This window comes from Anabrus simplex, chromosome 1 (assembly GCF_040414725.1).
Source record: "Anabrus simplex isolate iqAnaSimp1 chromosome 1, ASM4041472v1, whole genome shotgun sequence".
Classification (NCBI taxonomy): domain Eukaryota; kingdom Metazoa; phylum Arthropoda; class Insecta; order Orthoptera; family Tettigoniidae; genus Anabrus; species Anabrus simplex.
Genome location: NC_090265.1, coordinates 1361060774 through 1361077453, shown reverse-complemented (window position 1 = coordinate 1361077453; position 16680 = coordinate 1361060774). Strand labels below are relative to the sequence as shown.

General features: G+C 35.6%; 1 protein-coding gene across 1 annotated transcript in view; it reads right to left on the bottom strand.

Moving 5' to 3' along the window:
- Positions 1–16680, bottom strand: part of LOC136859048 (ras-specific guanine nucleotide-releasing factor 2) — a 1472247-nt gene that overhangs the window by 545466 nt on the left and 910101 nt on the right. The window contains exon 11 of the mRNA XM_068225766.1: positions 6893–6999. Coding sequence (XP_068081867.1) covers positions 6893–6999 — 107 coding nt within the window. The remainder of the gene's footprint in view (positions 1–6892; positions 7000–16680) is intronic.

The window sequence follows — 16680 nt, the reverse complement described above, 5'->3', positions numbered from 1 at the left end:
CATTGGTTGTCAACAGAATCACAACAAATATGGTCCTGTTCCCTTGAAATGGCATGCAAGGGGAAGAAGGACAGGTAGAGGGAAACTTGTATGCTACCAGACATAGCTGATTTGAATGGGAGGGGGAACTACATCCCCATGTGCGCCATTTAAATGGAACAGGTCCATATTTGTTTTGATTCTGTTGACAACCAATGGTGGCCAAGGGCAACGTGAATGCACCAAATTTTAAATAGAACAACTGACAGAGTTTCAGATTTTGGGTGTCAAAAATAATCATTGTTCATCCTGCAAATAGAGGAGAAAGATAGTTATCCTGATATCGGTGTTCTACTGACAGGCATGTTACTCAATGCTAAGGTCAAGAACAACTAGCATGACAATTCCAATGTGGAAGGGTAAAGGTGACACGAGCAATTGCTCAACATATGCCCTATTCGACTCCTCTGCCATATGCTGAATATATTCGAATGAGTGCTGGACAGCAGGCTCAGAAACATTGTCATAGTAACATCTAACAAGTGTGGATTTGTTAAGGGCTACAGCACCATCGATGCCATCCATGTCACACGTCTATTGATGAAAAAACATAGGAAGAGGCAGAAGAGTGTACACATGGCATTTCTGGACCTAGAAAAAGCATTCGACTGTGTCCCACATGACCTTATCTGATGAGCTCTTCGTAGTCATGAAGTCCCGGAAGCCTATGTAAGCTGGGTACAATTTATGTATCACAATACAACTAGTGTGGTACGGAGTCGAGCTGTAATCTCCCCGCCTTTTGATATCACCGTGGGTGTACATCAGGGTTGAGCTCTATCATCATTATTATTCATCCTCTGCTTGGATACAGCAATGGCTGACATGCAGACATTGCATCCCTGGACCCTTCTTTATGTGGATGATATGGTACTTGCCCAACAAACATGCCTTGGACTCTAACGCCAGACACAAACCTGGAGCAACAAATTAGCTGAGAATGGTCTTCAACTTAACACCCAGAAAACCGAATACCTAGAATGTGGCCTCCAAACTAGTGGGACCATAAAGATCAATAATCAGGACTTACAGAAAACCATGCATTTTAAATACCTAGGGTCAGTTGTCACTTCGAACTGTGATGCCACTTCTGATACTCAAGCACAGGTAAATGTAGCTTGGCTCAAGTGGAGACAAGTCACTGGAGTCTTCTGTAATCAAAAAGATGTCTCACTATTTAAAGGCAAAAATTTACAAGATTGTGGTACGCCCAGCAGCTATTTAAGGGGCAGAAAGTCATCCAATGAAGAAAAAAAACATGAGCAGACTCTTCATACAATGGAAATGAAGATGCTTCGTTGGACTCTTAGACTGCCTCGATGTGACCACATAAAAATGCAGATGTTCGACAAAGGCTTGGCATCGCTCCAATTGTGGAGAAAGTGAGGGAAGAGTGTTTCCGTTGGTATGGTCATGTTATGAGAAGGCAGGATGGCTCAGTTGCTAAAACAGCTCTTCCAGTTGATCTGGGCAGTCAAAGTTATCCAGACACTCAATCACAAGTCTCACCAATGCATTTGCTGTCCTATCAGAATTTACATTATAGAAACCAACAAATCTTTCAACAACATCACCATTATGAATGTATCTGAGGACAATAGACAACTGTGAAAAGATGGAAACATCTAAAGTCTCATCGATCGTAATTCCTACGAATTTAGCTTCCTGAACCTAGATCTTTATTTCAGCGGTCATTATGGTGCAGATGCTTTGAATGAAAACATTCTGTATGAGTGGAGAAAATCCTGTAAATACATTCGCTGTTGTGAAATGACTGTCTAATTTTTCATTAAACTCAGCTAGCAATTTAATTAGTTCTATGTAATTTCCTCTGTTGTTGTATTCACTAGCCTCATTGTGCCCACGGAATGGTAACTCTTACTTTCCCAAAAAGCATGTTACTGCAGTCAGCCATTTCACAATTTCCCTATTTTTCTTAACAGCTTCGTTGTGCCTTAGAACATTTGCCTGCTTCTGCTTATCCAACTGCAAATCTATCCTAGTTTTACCAAAGATACCTAAGGTTATCCATGTGTGGATATGACAATCTGATTTCTTGTGCCTTGCAATAGCAGTGTGAAGATTGTTTAGATCTGCATATCTACATTTCTTACTGTTCGAAGGGGAATTTTCAACAACAAACAATAAGCTACGCCAACAGAATAATCTGTTTAGTGACTAAGAGCCACAGAGCCAAACAGTTTTACAGTAAGTTTCTGGATTGAACATTTGAACACAATTCTTGTTTTTTGTTTTTCTGTTTGCATGGGAAGGGAGAGGTCTTCTGGCTTGAACTATTTTAATCTTTTCATCAAACAAATGGGTAATAAAAGACTTTTCAAACAGATTTTCAATTATATCTGTAGACTCATCTGTCATCAATACCACGTATGCCCAAAACAGAATAAAACACTGAACACAAGGAATAGCACAGGAACAGCACACAAAGAATGTACTCACTAATCAGCAAAACACACAATGAATGAAATCACTAGTCAGCTACAACTCAAACACTGGAGGTAAATCACCCCATTGACATTGGTCACTTTTGTCACATTCGCTGTAAACTTGGACATGCCAACTTTCTCCAAATTGCTAACAGATGGCAGAGGGTAACACATGTATGGGGTGACAAAGTCTGACCAAGTTTCTAGGGTTTCAGAACTATGTCTGCCACAAAATGCAATTTTAAGATTGAATGCCTGATGTCCTTAACTTCTCCATTTGCTCTCTCTTTCTTTCTAGAGTGGAATAGATGGTGAGACTACAGCACCATCACACATAGTCAAGCAATGTAACTAGTACTGTTGCACATAACTTTTGAACTTCTGAGAGATGAAATTGTTAATACCTGTACTTGCCTTGAAATAACCTGAAATCATACTTGTGTTATCATAACGAATGCAATGAATGCCTTGCATGCAAGGAAAATACATCCCTTCCTCCAAGCCGTCAAATTCTACCCTGCGTCATGAGGAAACCTGCATTTGAACAGCCTCACAGAATTTGGTCCACCTTAAACAGAATGTGGATCAACCATGGCAGGTGTGCAGATGCTTTCCATAAGTGGGATAAATTACAATCTCCAAAATGTGACTGTGGAGCTGCCACATTATATGGGACTGCAAGACCAGGTCCTATAATGGGAACTTCACCGGCTTCCTGATAGCAACTTATGAGGTCATAAAATATGTTACCAATGTAGATATTTTAGTGTAATATTTATAATATGGAAATTATTGTTAATTTTATATGCCTAATTGTAATGTGAAGCCATAAGATAAATAATATGTTGGGTGAGATACTCTGTTCTTGCCAAATGTCATGTAAGATACTGTTCTCAAATATGTTTATTCTGAAGCATTACATATTTACATTCATGTATAATATAATTTAATACATTTAAAATTAAAATTTTGGGAACCTTCCCTGCATGTATATGAATAACAAAATAGATTTTAATCTAATCTATACATATAAAGTAACTTGTCCTGACTGACTGACTGACTGATTCATAATCGCCGAGCCAAAACTACTTGACATAAAGAAATGAAATTGAGGATACATTCATAATAAGATGTAGGTGCTCGCTAAGAGAGGATTTTTGGATATTCCGTCTTTAAGCGGGTGAAAAAGGGGGTGAAATTTTAAAATGAGTGTATCAATATCTCAAAACTTTAAAGGTTTACAGATGTAAAAATTGGCATTTAGAATCTTCTTTAAAAATTAGGAAACACGTATTTTTTTGTTTTCGGAAAATTCCAATGGAAGGGGTGAAAAAGGGTGAAATAGTGGTTGAATGCCTTTAATGAGGATACCGGTACTTATACCTCAGAAACTGAACATATTACAGACCTGAAAATTGGTACTTTTGATCTCTTTTAAAAACAAAGAAACACGTATTTTTTTGTTTTTGGAAAATCCAATTAATGGGTGGGTGAAAAGGGGGGTGAGTTTTTAAAATTAGTGTATCTATATCTCAAAACTTTGAAAGTTTACAGATGTAAAAATTGGTATTTAGAATTTTCATTGAAAATAAAGAAACATGTATTTTTTTGTTTTCCGAAAATCCCAATAGGAAGGGTGAACAGGGGTGCAAAATTGTTTGAATGCCTTTAATGAGGATACTTATATCTCAGAAAATGAACATATTACAGACCTAAAAATTGGTATTTGGGAGCTCCTTTAAAAACAAAGAAACATGTATCTTTTTGTTTTCGGACAATCCAATTAATGGGGGGTGAAAAGGGGGTGAATTTTGAAAATGAGTGTATCTGTATCTCAAAACTTTTAAAGTTTATAGATGTAAAAATTGGTCTTTAGAATCTCCTTTAAAAATAAGGAAACACGTATTATTTTGTTTGCGGAAAATCCCAACAGGAAGGGTGGAAAAGGGTGAAAAAGGGGTTGAATGCCTTAAATGAGGCTACTTATATTTCAGAACATGAAGATATTACAGACCTGAAAATTGGTGTTTGAGATCTCCTTTAAAAATAAAAAAACACGTATTTTTTGGTTTTTGGAAAATCCAATTAATGGGGGGTGAAAAGGGGTTGAATTTTTAAAATGAGTATATCTATATCTCAAAACTTCTAAAGTTTATAGATGTAATAATTTGTATTTAGAATCTCCTTTAAAAATAAAGAAACATGTATTTTTTGTTTTCGGAAATACCACTTGGGTGGAGGGGGTAGTTAATAATGACTGAAAATGGTGTTGAATTCTTTTAATTAGGCTAATGATATCTCAAAAATGAAGATGTTACAGACGTGAAATGTGATATTTGAAATCTGCTTTAAAAGTAAAGAAACACGTATTCTCGGAAAATCCAATGAAGGGGGGGTTAAAGAATAGAAAAATTAATTGACTTATTTGTATGAGAATACATAAGCTAATAAAAACTAAAGTGGTTACAGACATGAAAATTGGTATTTGGATCTCCTTTAAAACAAAGGAAAATGTGTTTTGGGGGAAAACCATCTTGGGGTGTGGGGGGGGGGGGAGTGAAAAGGAGTTGAATTCCTTTTGTGAGGACACACAAATCTAAAACTGAAGAAGTTAGAGTCATGATATTTGGTATTTAGATCCTTCACTATTAAAGAAACAAGTATTTTTTGCCGGAAAATTCACTTAGGGGGAGGGGGAGGAGTTTGAAAGGAAGTGAAAAAAGTGAATTATTTTTATGCATATACTTATATCTCAAAACTGAAGGTAATAGATGTGACCACATTGGTGTTTGGAATCTCCTTTAAACATAAAGAAGCACGCCATCTTTTCATTCTTTTTTGGGGGGTAAATAACCTTAACGGCGGTGGGGTGTAAAAGGAGGGGAGACCAATTGACTTTACTGTTCACAATGTACTTACAAGGAGCCTCCGTTGTTCAGGCGGCAGCGTGCCGGCCTCTCACAGCTTGGTTCCGTGGTTTAAATCCCGGTCACTCCATGTGACATTCGTGCTGGACAAAAAAGGAGGCGGAACAGGTTTTCTCCGGATACTCCGGTTTTCCCTGTCATCATTCATTCCAGCAACACTGTCCAATATTAATTCATTTCATTTGTCATTTATTAATCACTGCCCCAGAGAAGTGCGACAGACTTCGGCAGCCGGAACAATTCCTATTGTCGCCGCTAGACGGGGGCTTTATTCATTCCATTCCTGACTCTGTCGAATGACTGGAAACATGCTGTAGATTTAGGATGTACTTATTTTGATCATAAACCGATCATTTCTAATCTTTCCTGGGTTCGTTTTCAAGAACCATCTTTTACTTTGGAGAACGTTCTTAGATTACAGTAGATTCTCCTGGCATATAAATAAAAATTTAAACTAATTTGAAATAAACGATAGGAAAGAGATTGACCGTCTGTTCACCGCTATAATAAGGTCAATAATGCACGGAAGTATGTCATTCGTATCACCAGAAATCCCGCACATTTGCCTACGCACTACAATGGCGCTGGTCACATTGTCAACAATGACAATGGCAGCAGATGTAAGTTACCGCCAAGTAGCGGTCTTGCATCTTGCTGTGGGGTCCAGAACATCTATAATAATAATAATAATAATAATAATAATAATAATAATAATAATAATAATAATAATAATTTTCTGGGCCGTCGTCAAATGTGCGGATCCCGCTGGAAATGGGTCCTGGACGGGTAATGACTAAGAATGCAGTCCAGCCGCGTGTTCAGTACCTCCAAGGCATCCAAGAAGACACCATGCCGGATCTCCTGAAGGATTTGATCCATATTAAAAATGCTTATAGGAAAAGAGGGCAAAGATTTAGGGACCCAACTGACTGGGTGGAATACCTGGACCTAGCCCGGGAAGTACGAAATCGATTGCTGGAAAGAAAGATTGAAAAATGGGAGGAAACTTGCCATAATGTATTAGAAAACGAGTCCGATCGCGAATTTTGGCGGGTTATATATCTACAACAATAAGCATTCAATTATAAATTTCAGTATAATACCGTAGCGAAGCACGGGTATCTTGCTAGTAAATAATATGCCTACAAGTACCACTGAGACTATATCTGATTTATAGAGAGTTTTACCAACATTTAAATAATGGATATTTCATGTTTTGAGAAGGCATAATATACACTATAACATAATATGCATAATATAATTTAAATATAATCTATATTTATGCAAGGAACAGATTCCATCAAACTTAAAATGTTTAAGGGACCTCATGTAATAAAAATCTAATTTATTATTTTGCTGTCTAATACAATGTTATGGAAATTTATTTTTCATAAATTATTTTTGTCCTTTTCATGCTGACAAAAGCACTGTTCAGTACAGAGTCAGTGCAGTTGCCAGCCATAAAAGAAACAATGTTACCATCATCATCATTCACACCATGCTCGCTGGGGTCTTCAATGAGAATTGCATCGGCCAGTGGGATCTTCCCAATCTCGGGGACGAGATGCAGCCGTCCACCAGAAGTTCTGTGGAAAGAAAAAATATGAAAATATGAGAAAAGGGAGGTATGGTGAAATTAAGTTAGATCAATCAATCAATCAATCAATCAATCAATCAATCAATCAATCAATCAATCAATCAATCAATCAATCAATCAATCAATCAATCAATCAATCAATCAATCAATCAATCAATCAATCAATCAATCGACCGACCAACCAATCAATACTGATCTGCATTTTGGGCAGTCGCCCAGTTGGCAGATTCCCTATCTGTTGTTTTCCTAGTCTTTTCTTAAATGATTTCAAAGAAATTGGAAATTTATTGAACATCTCCCTTGGTAAGTTATTCCAATCCCTAACTCCCCTTCCCCTAAATTAATATTTGCACCAATTTGTCCTCTTGAATTACAACTTTATCTTCATATTGTGATCTTTCCTACTTTTAAAGATGCCACTCAAACTTATTCATTTACTAATGGTCATTCCATGCCATCTCTCCACTGACAGCTTAGAACATACCACTTAGTAGAGCAGTTTGTCTTCTTTCTCCCAATTCTTCCCAGCCCAAAATTTGCAACATTTTTGTAACGCTACTCTTTTGTCAGAAATCACCCAGAACAAATCGAGCTGCTTTTCTTTGGATTTTTTCCAGTTCTTGAATCAAGTAATCCTGGTGAGGGTCCCATACATTCGAACCATACTCTAGTTGGGGGTCTTACCAGAGACTCATAAGCGCTCTACTTTACATCCTTCCCACAACCCCTAAACACCCTCATAACCATGTGAAGGGATCTGTACCCTTTATTTACAATCCCATTTATGTGATTACCCCAATTTTATTAACACCTAGATACAATGATCCCAAAGAGGAACTTTCACCCCATCAACCTGAACCTAGTTGTTGTCATACTGAGAATGTATACCAGACAAACTGGGAAACACAATGGATTTACAGTCTGACAATTGAGATATGGAAATATAAATGAATTCATTGTTATTTAATATTGCTTTTTGGTCCTAGATATATATATATATATATATATAAAATGACATGCACGTGCAACTTTTTTATATATCCCTAAAGCGGGCGCACCTGTAAATGTTACATTGCCGGGCGCGTGGTGAATTTCGTTCACCATTCATTTTTCTTAGTCTTAGCAACTGGTTAACAAGTACTAACTCTTACACGACTGATATTGTTACTCCTTATGTGCTTTATAATACTTAAGACATAATAATTACAACACAATTACAAGTGACAGCACATACATATAATAATAAAAGTAAAAATGTTCATGGGTAGAAGACTGAAAATAAAATTGAAACAGATGAATACTTAACTCATGAGAACTTAAAATGAAACACTTCTAATGATCTTCATTAATCATTATCCTCACAGCTTACACATCTAATGCATCTTTTAGAGTACGCTTTACACGAAGTTATGACACTGATTACACTTCATTGTGGTGACTTGATTTTGTTTCCACTCACAGTGAATGCATCGTCCTCTCTTCGATGGCAATTTGTTTCTTCTGATGTTTCTTCCTCATGGTATGGGGATAACACTGCTTGGATATCCAGAGGCAGTGTTCTTATCTTAGCTCGTTCAACCAACCACTTATTCGTGAGTTGAAAAGAAATATTTTCAATCCTAGGGGTAGCCCTTGAAAAGCTAGTGGTGCACCACATTGTTTCATCTTTTCCCAAAAAAACCCTTGTTCGTCATGTTCATTGCTACCAACTATGCATACATCACCTTCTTGTTCACTCTCACTGTCATGATCAATGTCTGAATAATCTACCACTTCATCTTCACCATCAGAAAAATCACAAACTTTGGCTCCCTCAGATCCTTCCTCCTCATCAGATAATTCCTATAACAGCGTTTGTATGTCTTCAACCTTCACAAACTTCGCCCTACAATAAAAATAGGTAGTTACTTTTGTTTCCTCTATAGTCAACATTTTAAAATAATCAAACTCCAAGAACGTTTAAGGTACAATTTTATGTACATATCCGGGCGCGTGGTGAAGAAAGTTCACGAAATGACGGCACGCGCAAGTCAAGGTCGAATAGCGTGACACATACAATTTCCTGGACAGATACCGCTACACTGAGAGTATCGATAAGACTTTGCCGGAAGGTACTAGCAGCACGACGGCTGTAGCTCTTAGGAACTAAAAACTACAGATGAAACACTCAGGTTGGTGAACGAAATTCACTAGCATGCCCGGTTTAAGGATATATTGCATTTATAATATTAGGAATGAACCATATGGCTATCATCCCAAGTTGTTAGTAAAATTGCTATTGTACAGCACTATCTTACTGGATGTAAGTATAGGTCTATCTTAGTCATTTCCAAACTGTGGTTTGCAGTAATAATGTAAGTTTTAAGTACTTAAAGAGCAAAATTTTATTGTAAAACACATTTCATAGATCATTTTTTAACATTTAGGAACTATGTCTTCACTGTTGTATATTATACATAAGCATACATAACTCTTAACTTGGCCGATAGATGGTACAAGTTATAAAATAAAATAGAATTTTTATCATTGTTTATAGTTTGTAATGTATGGTTCTTAAGTTTATCAATGTAGCTGAAGATGGTCTAACCAATAGACCAAAATTAGTTCTACTGTAAATGGAATAAAATTGTATAACATAATTTGTAAGTGTTGATTAGGTGGAAGTGTTATGTTGTATTACAGGTTATAAATCTCATTTTTGGTCCATATTGAAAATTTACAGTTCAACAACAATAAAGGTGTTTTAATTTAATCCACCTATTCAATACTTTTATTTTCACTTATAGTGGTTACATAAACAGACTATCAGTTAAATGGGACATGTTTCGCCCTCAATTAAGGGCATCTTCAGCCTAAAAACAATCATCAAGAGTACAACTAATATTAAATGTGGAAGCTAAAAGTTTAGCTAGTTATTAAAATTCGGGACATAAAAATGTGAAAAATGATACAATAGGCCTATATATAAAGATGCTAATGGAAACACTGTCAATGATTAAACTATAATCTTGTCAGAGACTAAAACAACTTCCATTAAAATTCTAATTAAAACAGTTCATTTAAAATGTTAGTGGAATACCAAAGTGAAAATAATTAAATAAGTTTCTCAATCTGAAAATGAAGATTTGTAAGTTAGTAAAGGATTCAGCTTTTCTTAAACAATGTCCGAGACTAAAACTGGTACCTACTTTTCTTAAATCAACACAACGTAAGAACATAAGCAGTCCAAGCCATAATATAACCCAAAGTAAGGTAAGTGAATTATGGCTTAAAAATGAAATCAAGGTATATTACAGGAAGAAATCGAAATTGAATTTGCAATTATATAACGTTCACCTAGTGGTGACACAGAATTTAGCCTCATTAGCATGGCAGTCATTTTATCAACACATGGAACACAAACTAACATACGCACTTAGTAAGAAACAGGATACATTGAATAAGAAATTGAATCATTTGATAGACACACAAGTACATCACACTAAACAAACGAAACAAGAACAAATTAAAGGCCCATCGGACACCGTTACTCCTACCGGTAGTTAACTTGACCAAGGTACAATTTACAGAAGGAGAGAATGACCTACTTAAAAGAGGTCCAAAACACAATTGGCCTAATAAAGATAGAGAAATAGACATTATTAACACAGTTGCAGAAGCGGAGGCGAACATAAAAACTCCCACGCGATGTACAAGACGAAGTAAGATTGGAGGTAAAGAAGAGATTACCCAGATTAGCTAAAGAGATTTATATCAATTTTGATCCTAAACAACAGAAAACAATAAAAAACATGAAATTGAAAATTGAAGATAATATTATAGTAACCAAGGCTGATAAGGGGGGTGCGATCATATTGATGGATAAAGATACATATATCAAGAAAACTGAAGATTTTTTTGATAACAACAAATACACATTAGTGACTAAAGATCCGTTAGCTAAAGTTCAACGCAACTTAAAGGCCTTACTTAAAAGATCCACATCTCTTTTTACCGAACAAGAACAATTAAAACTTGTCAACATGAATCCTAGGCTCCCAGAAACTAGAGCTTTGCCCAAAATACATAAAAAAAAGATGTTCCGATTCGTCTGATAATCAATTGCCGAAATTCTCCCTTGTATAAGGTCTCCAAATACATTCATAATTTTTGAAAAGACATTACACTTTTAATAAACAACCATTAAGAAATTCCATTGACTTGTGTGACATTTTGCTTAAATTTGGCGTACGTCCAAACCAGATGATGTGTTCGTATGACGTTGTGAATATGTTCCCGAATATTCCGACAGATAAAACTGTTAATATTATTCATGATAATATTCGTAAACACAGTAATCCTAGTAAAATGGAAGTAGAAGAATTCACTAGATTGTTAAATTTTGTATTAGACAATAATTACTTCTCATTTAACAAAAAAATTGATAAAGAGAATGGATTAGCAGTGGGTGACCCAATATCAGGCATCGTTGCCAACATTTTTTATGGATTCAATCAAACACAATGAAATAATAGCAAAAATTAAAGGAATTGATTTATGGTTGAGATATGTAGATGATACGTTTGTAATCATAAACAAAGATGTCACTAATAGTCAAGAAATCTTAAATAAGTTAAATGAAATCGAACCTAATTTGAAATTCACGAAAGAGGACGAAGTTGATAACTCATTGAATTTTCTAGATGTAACGGTTACGCGTAAGGTTAACACTCTTGATTTCCAAATATTTAGAAAACCAATACAATCATCTACAACTATAAACAATTTTTTTAAACCCCCAAATTCATATAAACAAGCATCTTTTCACAGTCTGATTTATAGAGCACTTAGAATCCCTCTCTCTCCCAAGAATTTGAAGAAAGAATTAAATGATATTAGGTACATCGCTAAACAAAATGGTTTCAAAATAGAAATGATCAACAATTAATAAAATTAAGAATAAGTTATCCACGAATCTGATACCAGAAAAAACCAAAAAACTGAGTATGCTACATTCACTTTTAATCCAGCTATACACCAGATTACTAACGTATTCAAGAAACATAATTTTAATATAGCTTTTAGAACTACTAATACTAACCAGTCCATATTCTTTAATCATAAAAAAGTTAATTATGACAAAAATCATTATTTGGGATCAGGAGTATACAAACTCAAATGTACACAGTGTAATTTTTCATATGTTGGACAGACTGGAAGAAGTTTTATGACAAGATACATGGAACATGTTGACACAGAAAAACATAAGAAATACTCAGTGATGAGTTTGCATATGAGGGAGACTGGTCACAGATTTGAATCCAAAGAGAAAGACCTAGCAATAATTAGAAACATAGAAAAAGGGAGAATGTTGAATGAATTAGAAAGTTTATATATCTATTTAGATCAGACATACAATAAAGAACAGAATCTTAATGAAATCACGGACAGTAAAAGTATGTTATATGAATTAATGCCGAAATTATTAAAGTCAGTTAGTTCGAATAAATTTAGGATACCTAATATATTTAATTCTTCATACTCTAATACTCCACCCATACCTACAGATATTAGGCCTACTTCCATCAATACGGTTGACTCCGCCCCTTTTTCAGCCTCGTTACAGTTGACTCCACCTATCCTCTCCTCCCTTCCACACTCCCCTATTCCTTCCCCTCCGAGTTCACTGCCTCCTCTGCAGCACAGTTACAACACGAGACTCAGAACCAACAGAAGGGCAGCAACCAACACAACAGTAGATAACAAATAACTTTCAACTAACATGTAAATCTTCATCTGTTTCAAATTATGTAATCCGAATTCTCTCCTTACATTCAACTTCTTAATTCATCTTTTCCTTCTCTTACAGAAAACATTATTTCAGTATCTATTGACATTTCCTGACAAGGTTTCAGCCAATAGTATTACCTACCGGTGCTAAGGGCCACTTCTACAATTTTTCAACTGATGCTTCTGTCTCATTTTATGCTCACGAATTTCATCAGCAGCCTTGGACGCATTGTATTTATGACAATCATCTTTATGCTTGTGTTCACGCCCTCATGTCATTGGCTTTATTTTATTTCCACTTTGGTATTCCACTAACATTTTAAATGAACTATTTTAAATAGAATTTTAATGGAAGAAGTTTTAGTCTCTGAAAAGATTATAGTTTAATCACTGACAGTGTTTCCATTAGCATCTTTATATATTGTATCATTTTTCACTTTTATGTCCCGAATTTTAATAACTATCTGAACTTTTAGCTTCCACATTTAATATTAGTTGTACTCTTGATGATTGTTTTTAGGCTGAAGATGCCCTTAATTGAGGGCGAAACATGTCCTATTTAACTGATAGTCTGTTTATGTAACCACTATAAGTAAAAATAAAAGTATTGAATAGGTGGATTAAATTAAAACACCTTTATTGTTGTTGAATAGGAGGAAGTGTCCAAAACAAAGTTACTCATACATTCTTAGAACGACTGAAAACTGGCAAACGCTATTCATTGCAGCTCGACGAAAACACTGATATTTGTGTCAGTGCCAACTTACTAAACTTTCATTCGATAGAATTTGAGAACACGATCCACAAGGATTTGCTGTTTTGTTCAATCTTACCCAAGCAAGCTATTGCCGAATGTATCTTTGAGGTCCTCAACACAATCAGACTGAAAATGGACTTAAAATGGGAGCAATGCATTGGATTAACTACAGACGGTGCTAGGGCCTTATATGGAAAATTTATAAAGGCGTAATTGCACACGTGAAGACTGTCACCCCTCATGAAATGTGGACTCATTGTTGAATCCACCGTGAAGCACTCGCAACATAACCTCAGAAACAGATGATGTGCTGAAAGAAGTTGTGTAATTTATGAATTTCATCAAAGCCAGGCCTCTAACTTCCAGGTTATTTTTGGTGCTATGCAAGGAGATGGGGAGTGACCATGAACATTTGCTATTGCATACAGAAGTTATGTAGCTGTTGAGAGGCAAAATTTTGACCCTCTTGTTTGAACTGAGAGATGAAGTTTGAATATTTCTTCTCGATGGGATATGCAACTTCAAAGTCTTCTTCAATAATTTCTCGTGGCTTGTGAGACTTGCTTATTAAGCAGATATATTCAGTTGCTTGAACGAATTGTATTTAAGTCTGCAAGGAATGCAAGTCACACTCTTCACCATCCAGGACATAGTATCACATGATAAAAATTTCATTACAATCTGTACTGATAGCAGTTACAATTGAGGAGATGGGTGCAATAACAACTTAAGCCTGAAAATACTGTTTTGAGAAAATCACATCCAAAGTTTTTGAAACACTGTAAATATCCAAGTTTTTCATTTAAGGACATCTTAATCTATATATATATATATATATATAATAAGAGTTTTGTCTGTACATTGCTCAGAATTTGAAAATAATGGTATTTCTGTATCGGTCATGTCCATAGTAACAAGGAAATGCACTTTTTACTTTTCCGTAATTTCTGTCCGTCTGTATGTACACGCATCACGAGAAAATGACTAAAGAGAATTTAATGAAAATCGGCATGTGAAGTTGGGGGATAAGCCACTACAATCTAGGCTATAAATCATTTTACTCATGCTGAGTGAAATGGTAGTTTAGGGGAAGGCCTAAAATTGTTTTCTCAAGTATTTATATTATTGTTGGTCTTATGGATAAATAATACATAACTAAAGTTATATAGAATTAAATTTCCGATCATTTATGTCATACATTGTTACCGTACTGGCTTTGATACCACAGATATTCATGAATTTTGTATTTTTGTTGCCAAGTCCATATCAACGCTGAACCACGAGAAAATTGGTTAACAGAATTTAATGAAAGTCGGTACATAGAGTTGGGGAATAAGAAACTACAGTCTAAGCTATAAACAATTTTATTCACCCTGAATGAAATTGTAGTTTAGGGGAAGGTGCTTAAAATTTAATTTTTAAATACCTATGTTATTGGTTCTATCGAAAAGTACTACATAACAAAAGTTATAGAGAATACAATTTTTGACCATTTATGTTTTATTCAATTTTACTGTACCAACTATGATAAGAGCGGTATTTCAGAGTCGGAACGAACCAAATGTGAAGGCCTACAATATTGAAAGTATATATCATTGATCAACAATAACATTAGACCTACACTGACCATTGTTTGTGGTGATGGTCTTTGTCCCTTATGCTGCCGCTCAACTCCGATAGATGGGACTACTGCTGCATACTGAGTATAACAGCCTAACTGAATATTGGCGGGAAATAGCTGGGGAGTTAGAAAACTTTCTTCTTTAGCATGTCATTCCTCTGATTCATACATTTTCTGATACTATACTGCTGTTACATACCTCACTGGTTCATCATAGTATTCCAGCTATTCGATCCCTACTCTGACACACTGTTTTGAATGAACAGTGTGCATTCTTAAGGCAGAGGCTCAGGTAGTAGTAGTAGTATGACCTGGTCTAGCATTACAATTTAGGCATATTCCAAATTATAGCACTACAATTCATTAAATAACTCAAAATTCAACCCAGAAAAGAGCCATTTCTTCTTGTTTATTAAATTCTACATTCATTTTATTCAAAATTAAGAGGTGGTTTCTCCTCTGGCTTGGAGGAAAAAATTGCTTCCAAGTCAGGTAGATTTTTCCGCCGCCAGTGTAGTGAATTGAAATTTTCCGACTCATTGGGTACTCCTAGGAAACAGATTAGTAAAAGGGCATAGTTTTTGCCCTGGGACTCTCCACTATTGACCCCCCTCCGAAAATAGACTAAGAGTGTTCACGGATCACGGCTGTCTGCGGCCGGGTCATTCCAGCTCTGGAACTCTGGACTGTTAAATTGGCATCGTAGTACTGTGAGAAAATGTGTGATTTTTGATTTGATTGAGTATTTCATGTGAAATCATTGCTTTTACTCACGCCATTCCTACTGAAGTCATTGTAATGACCTATGTTCATTTCAGTTGGGAAAACCACTAAGACAGTCTTACTGAGGATGTAAAAAGGCAGGTGGAGAGTGAGTGTCTGTCATTATAATGCAATTCCCTGACCTGATTGTAACTGATGGTATGCAAGTGGGCCTACCATTACAATGAAAATTCCCTAACGCAGTCTTCATATGAGAAAAGACGTTTGGTGATTTCTCTGTCGCGTTTCCTGGGTAATGTTAAGAGCTATGTAATTTAATACAGTCTTGCTCACAACGTGTACTCTACCTAACCTACAATTCTGTATACAATGTAGAATTCCGTAGCGAAGCACAGGTACATCAATCAATCAATCAATCAATCAATCAATCAATCAATCAATCAATCAATCAAACAATCAATCAATCAATCAATCAATCAATCAATCAATCAATCAATCAATCAATCAATCAATCAATCCTGATCTGTATTTAGGGCAGTTGCCCAGGTGGCAGATTCCTCATCTGTTGTTTTCCTAGCATTTTCTTAAATGATTGCAAAGAAATTGGAAATTTATTGAACCTCTCCTTGGTAAGTTATTCCAATTCCTAATTCCCCTTCCTATAAACAAATATTTGCCACAATTTGTCCTCTTGAATTTCAACTTTATCTTCATATTGTGATCTTTCCTACTTTTAAAGACACCACTCAAACTTATTCGTCTACTGATGGCATTCCACGCCATCTCTCCACTGACAGCTC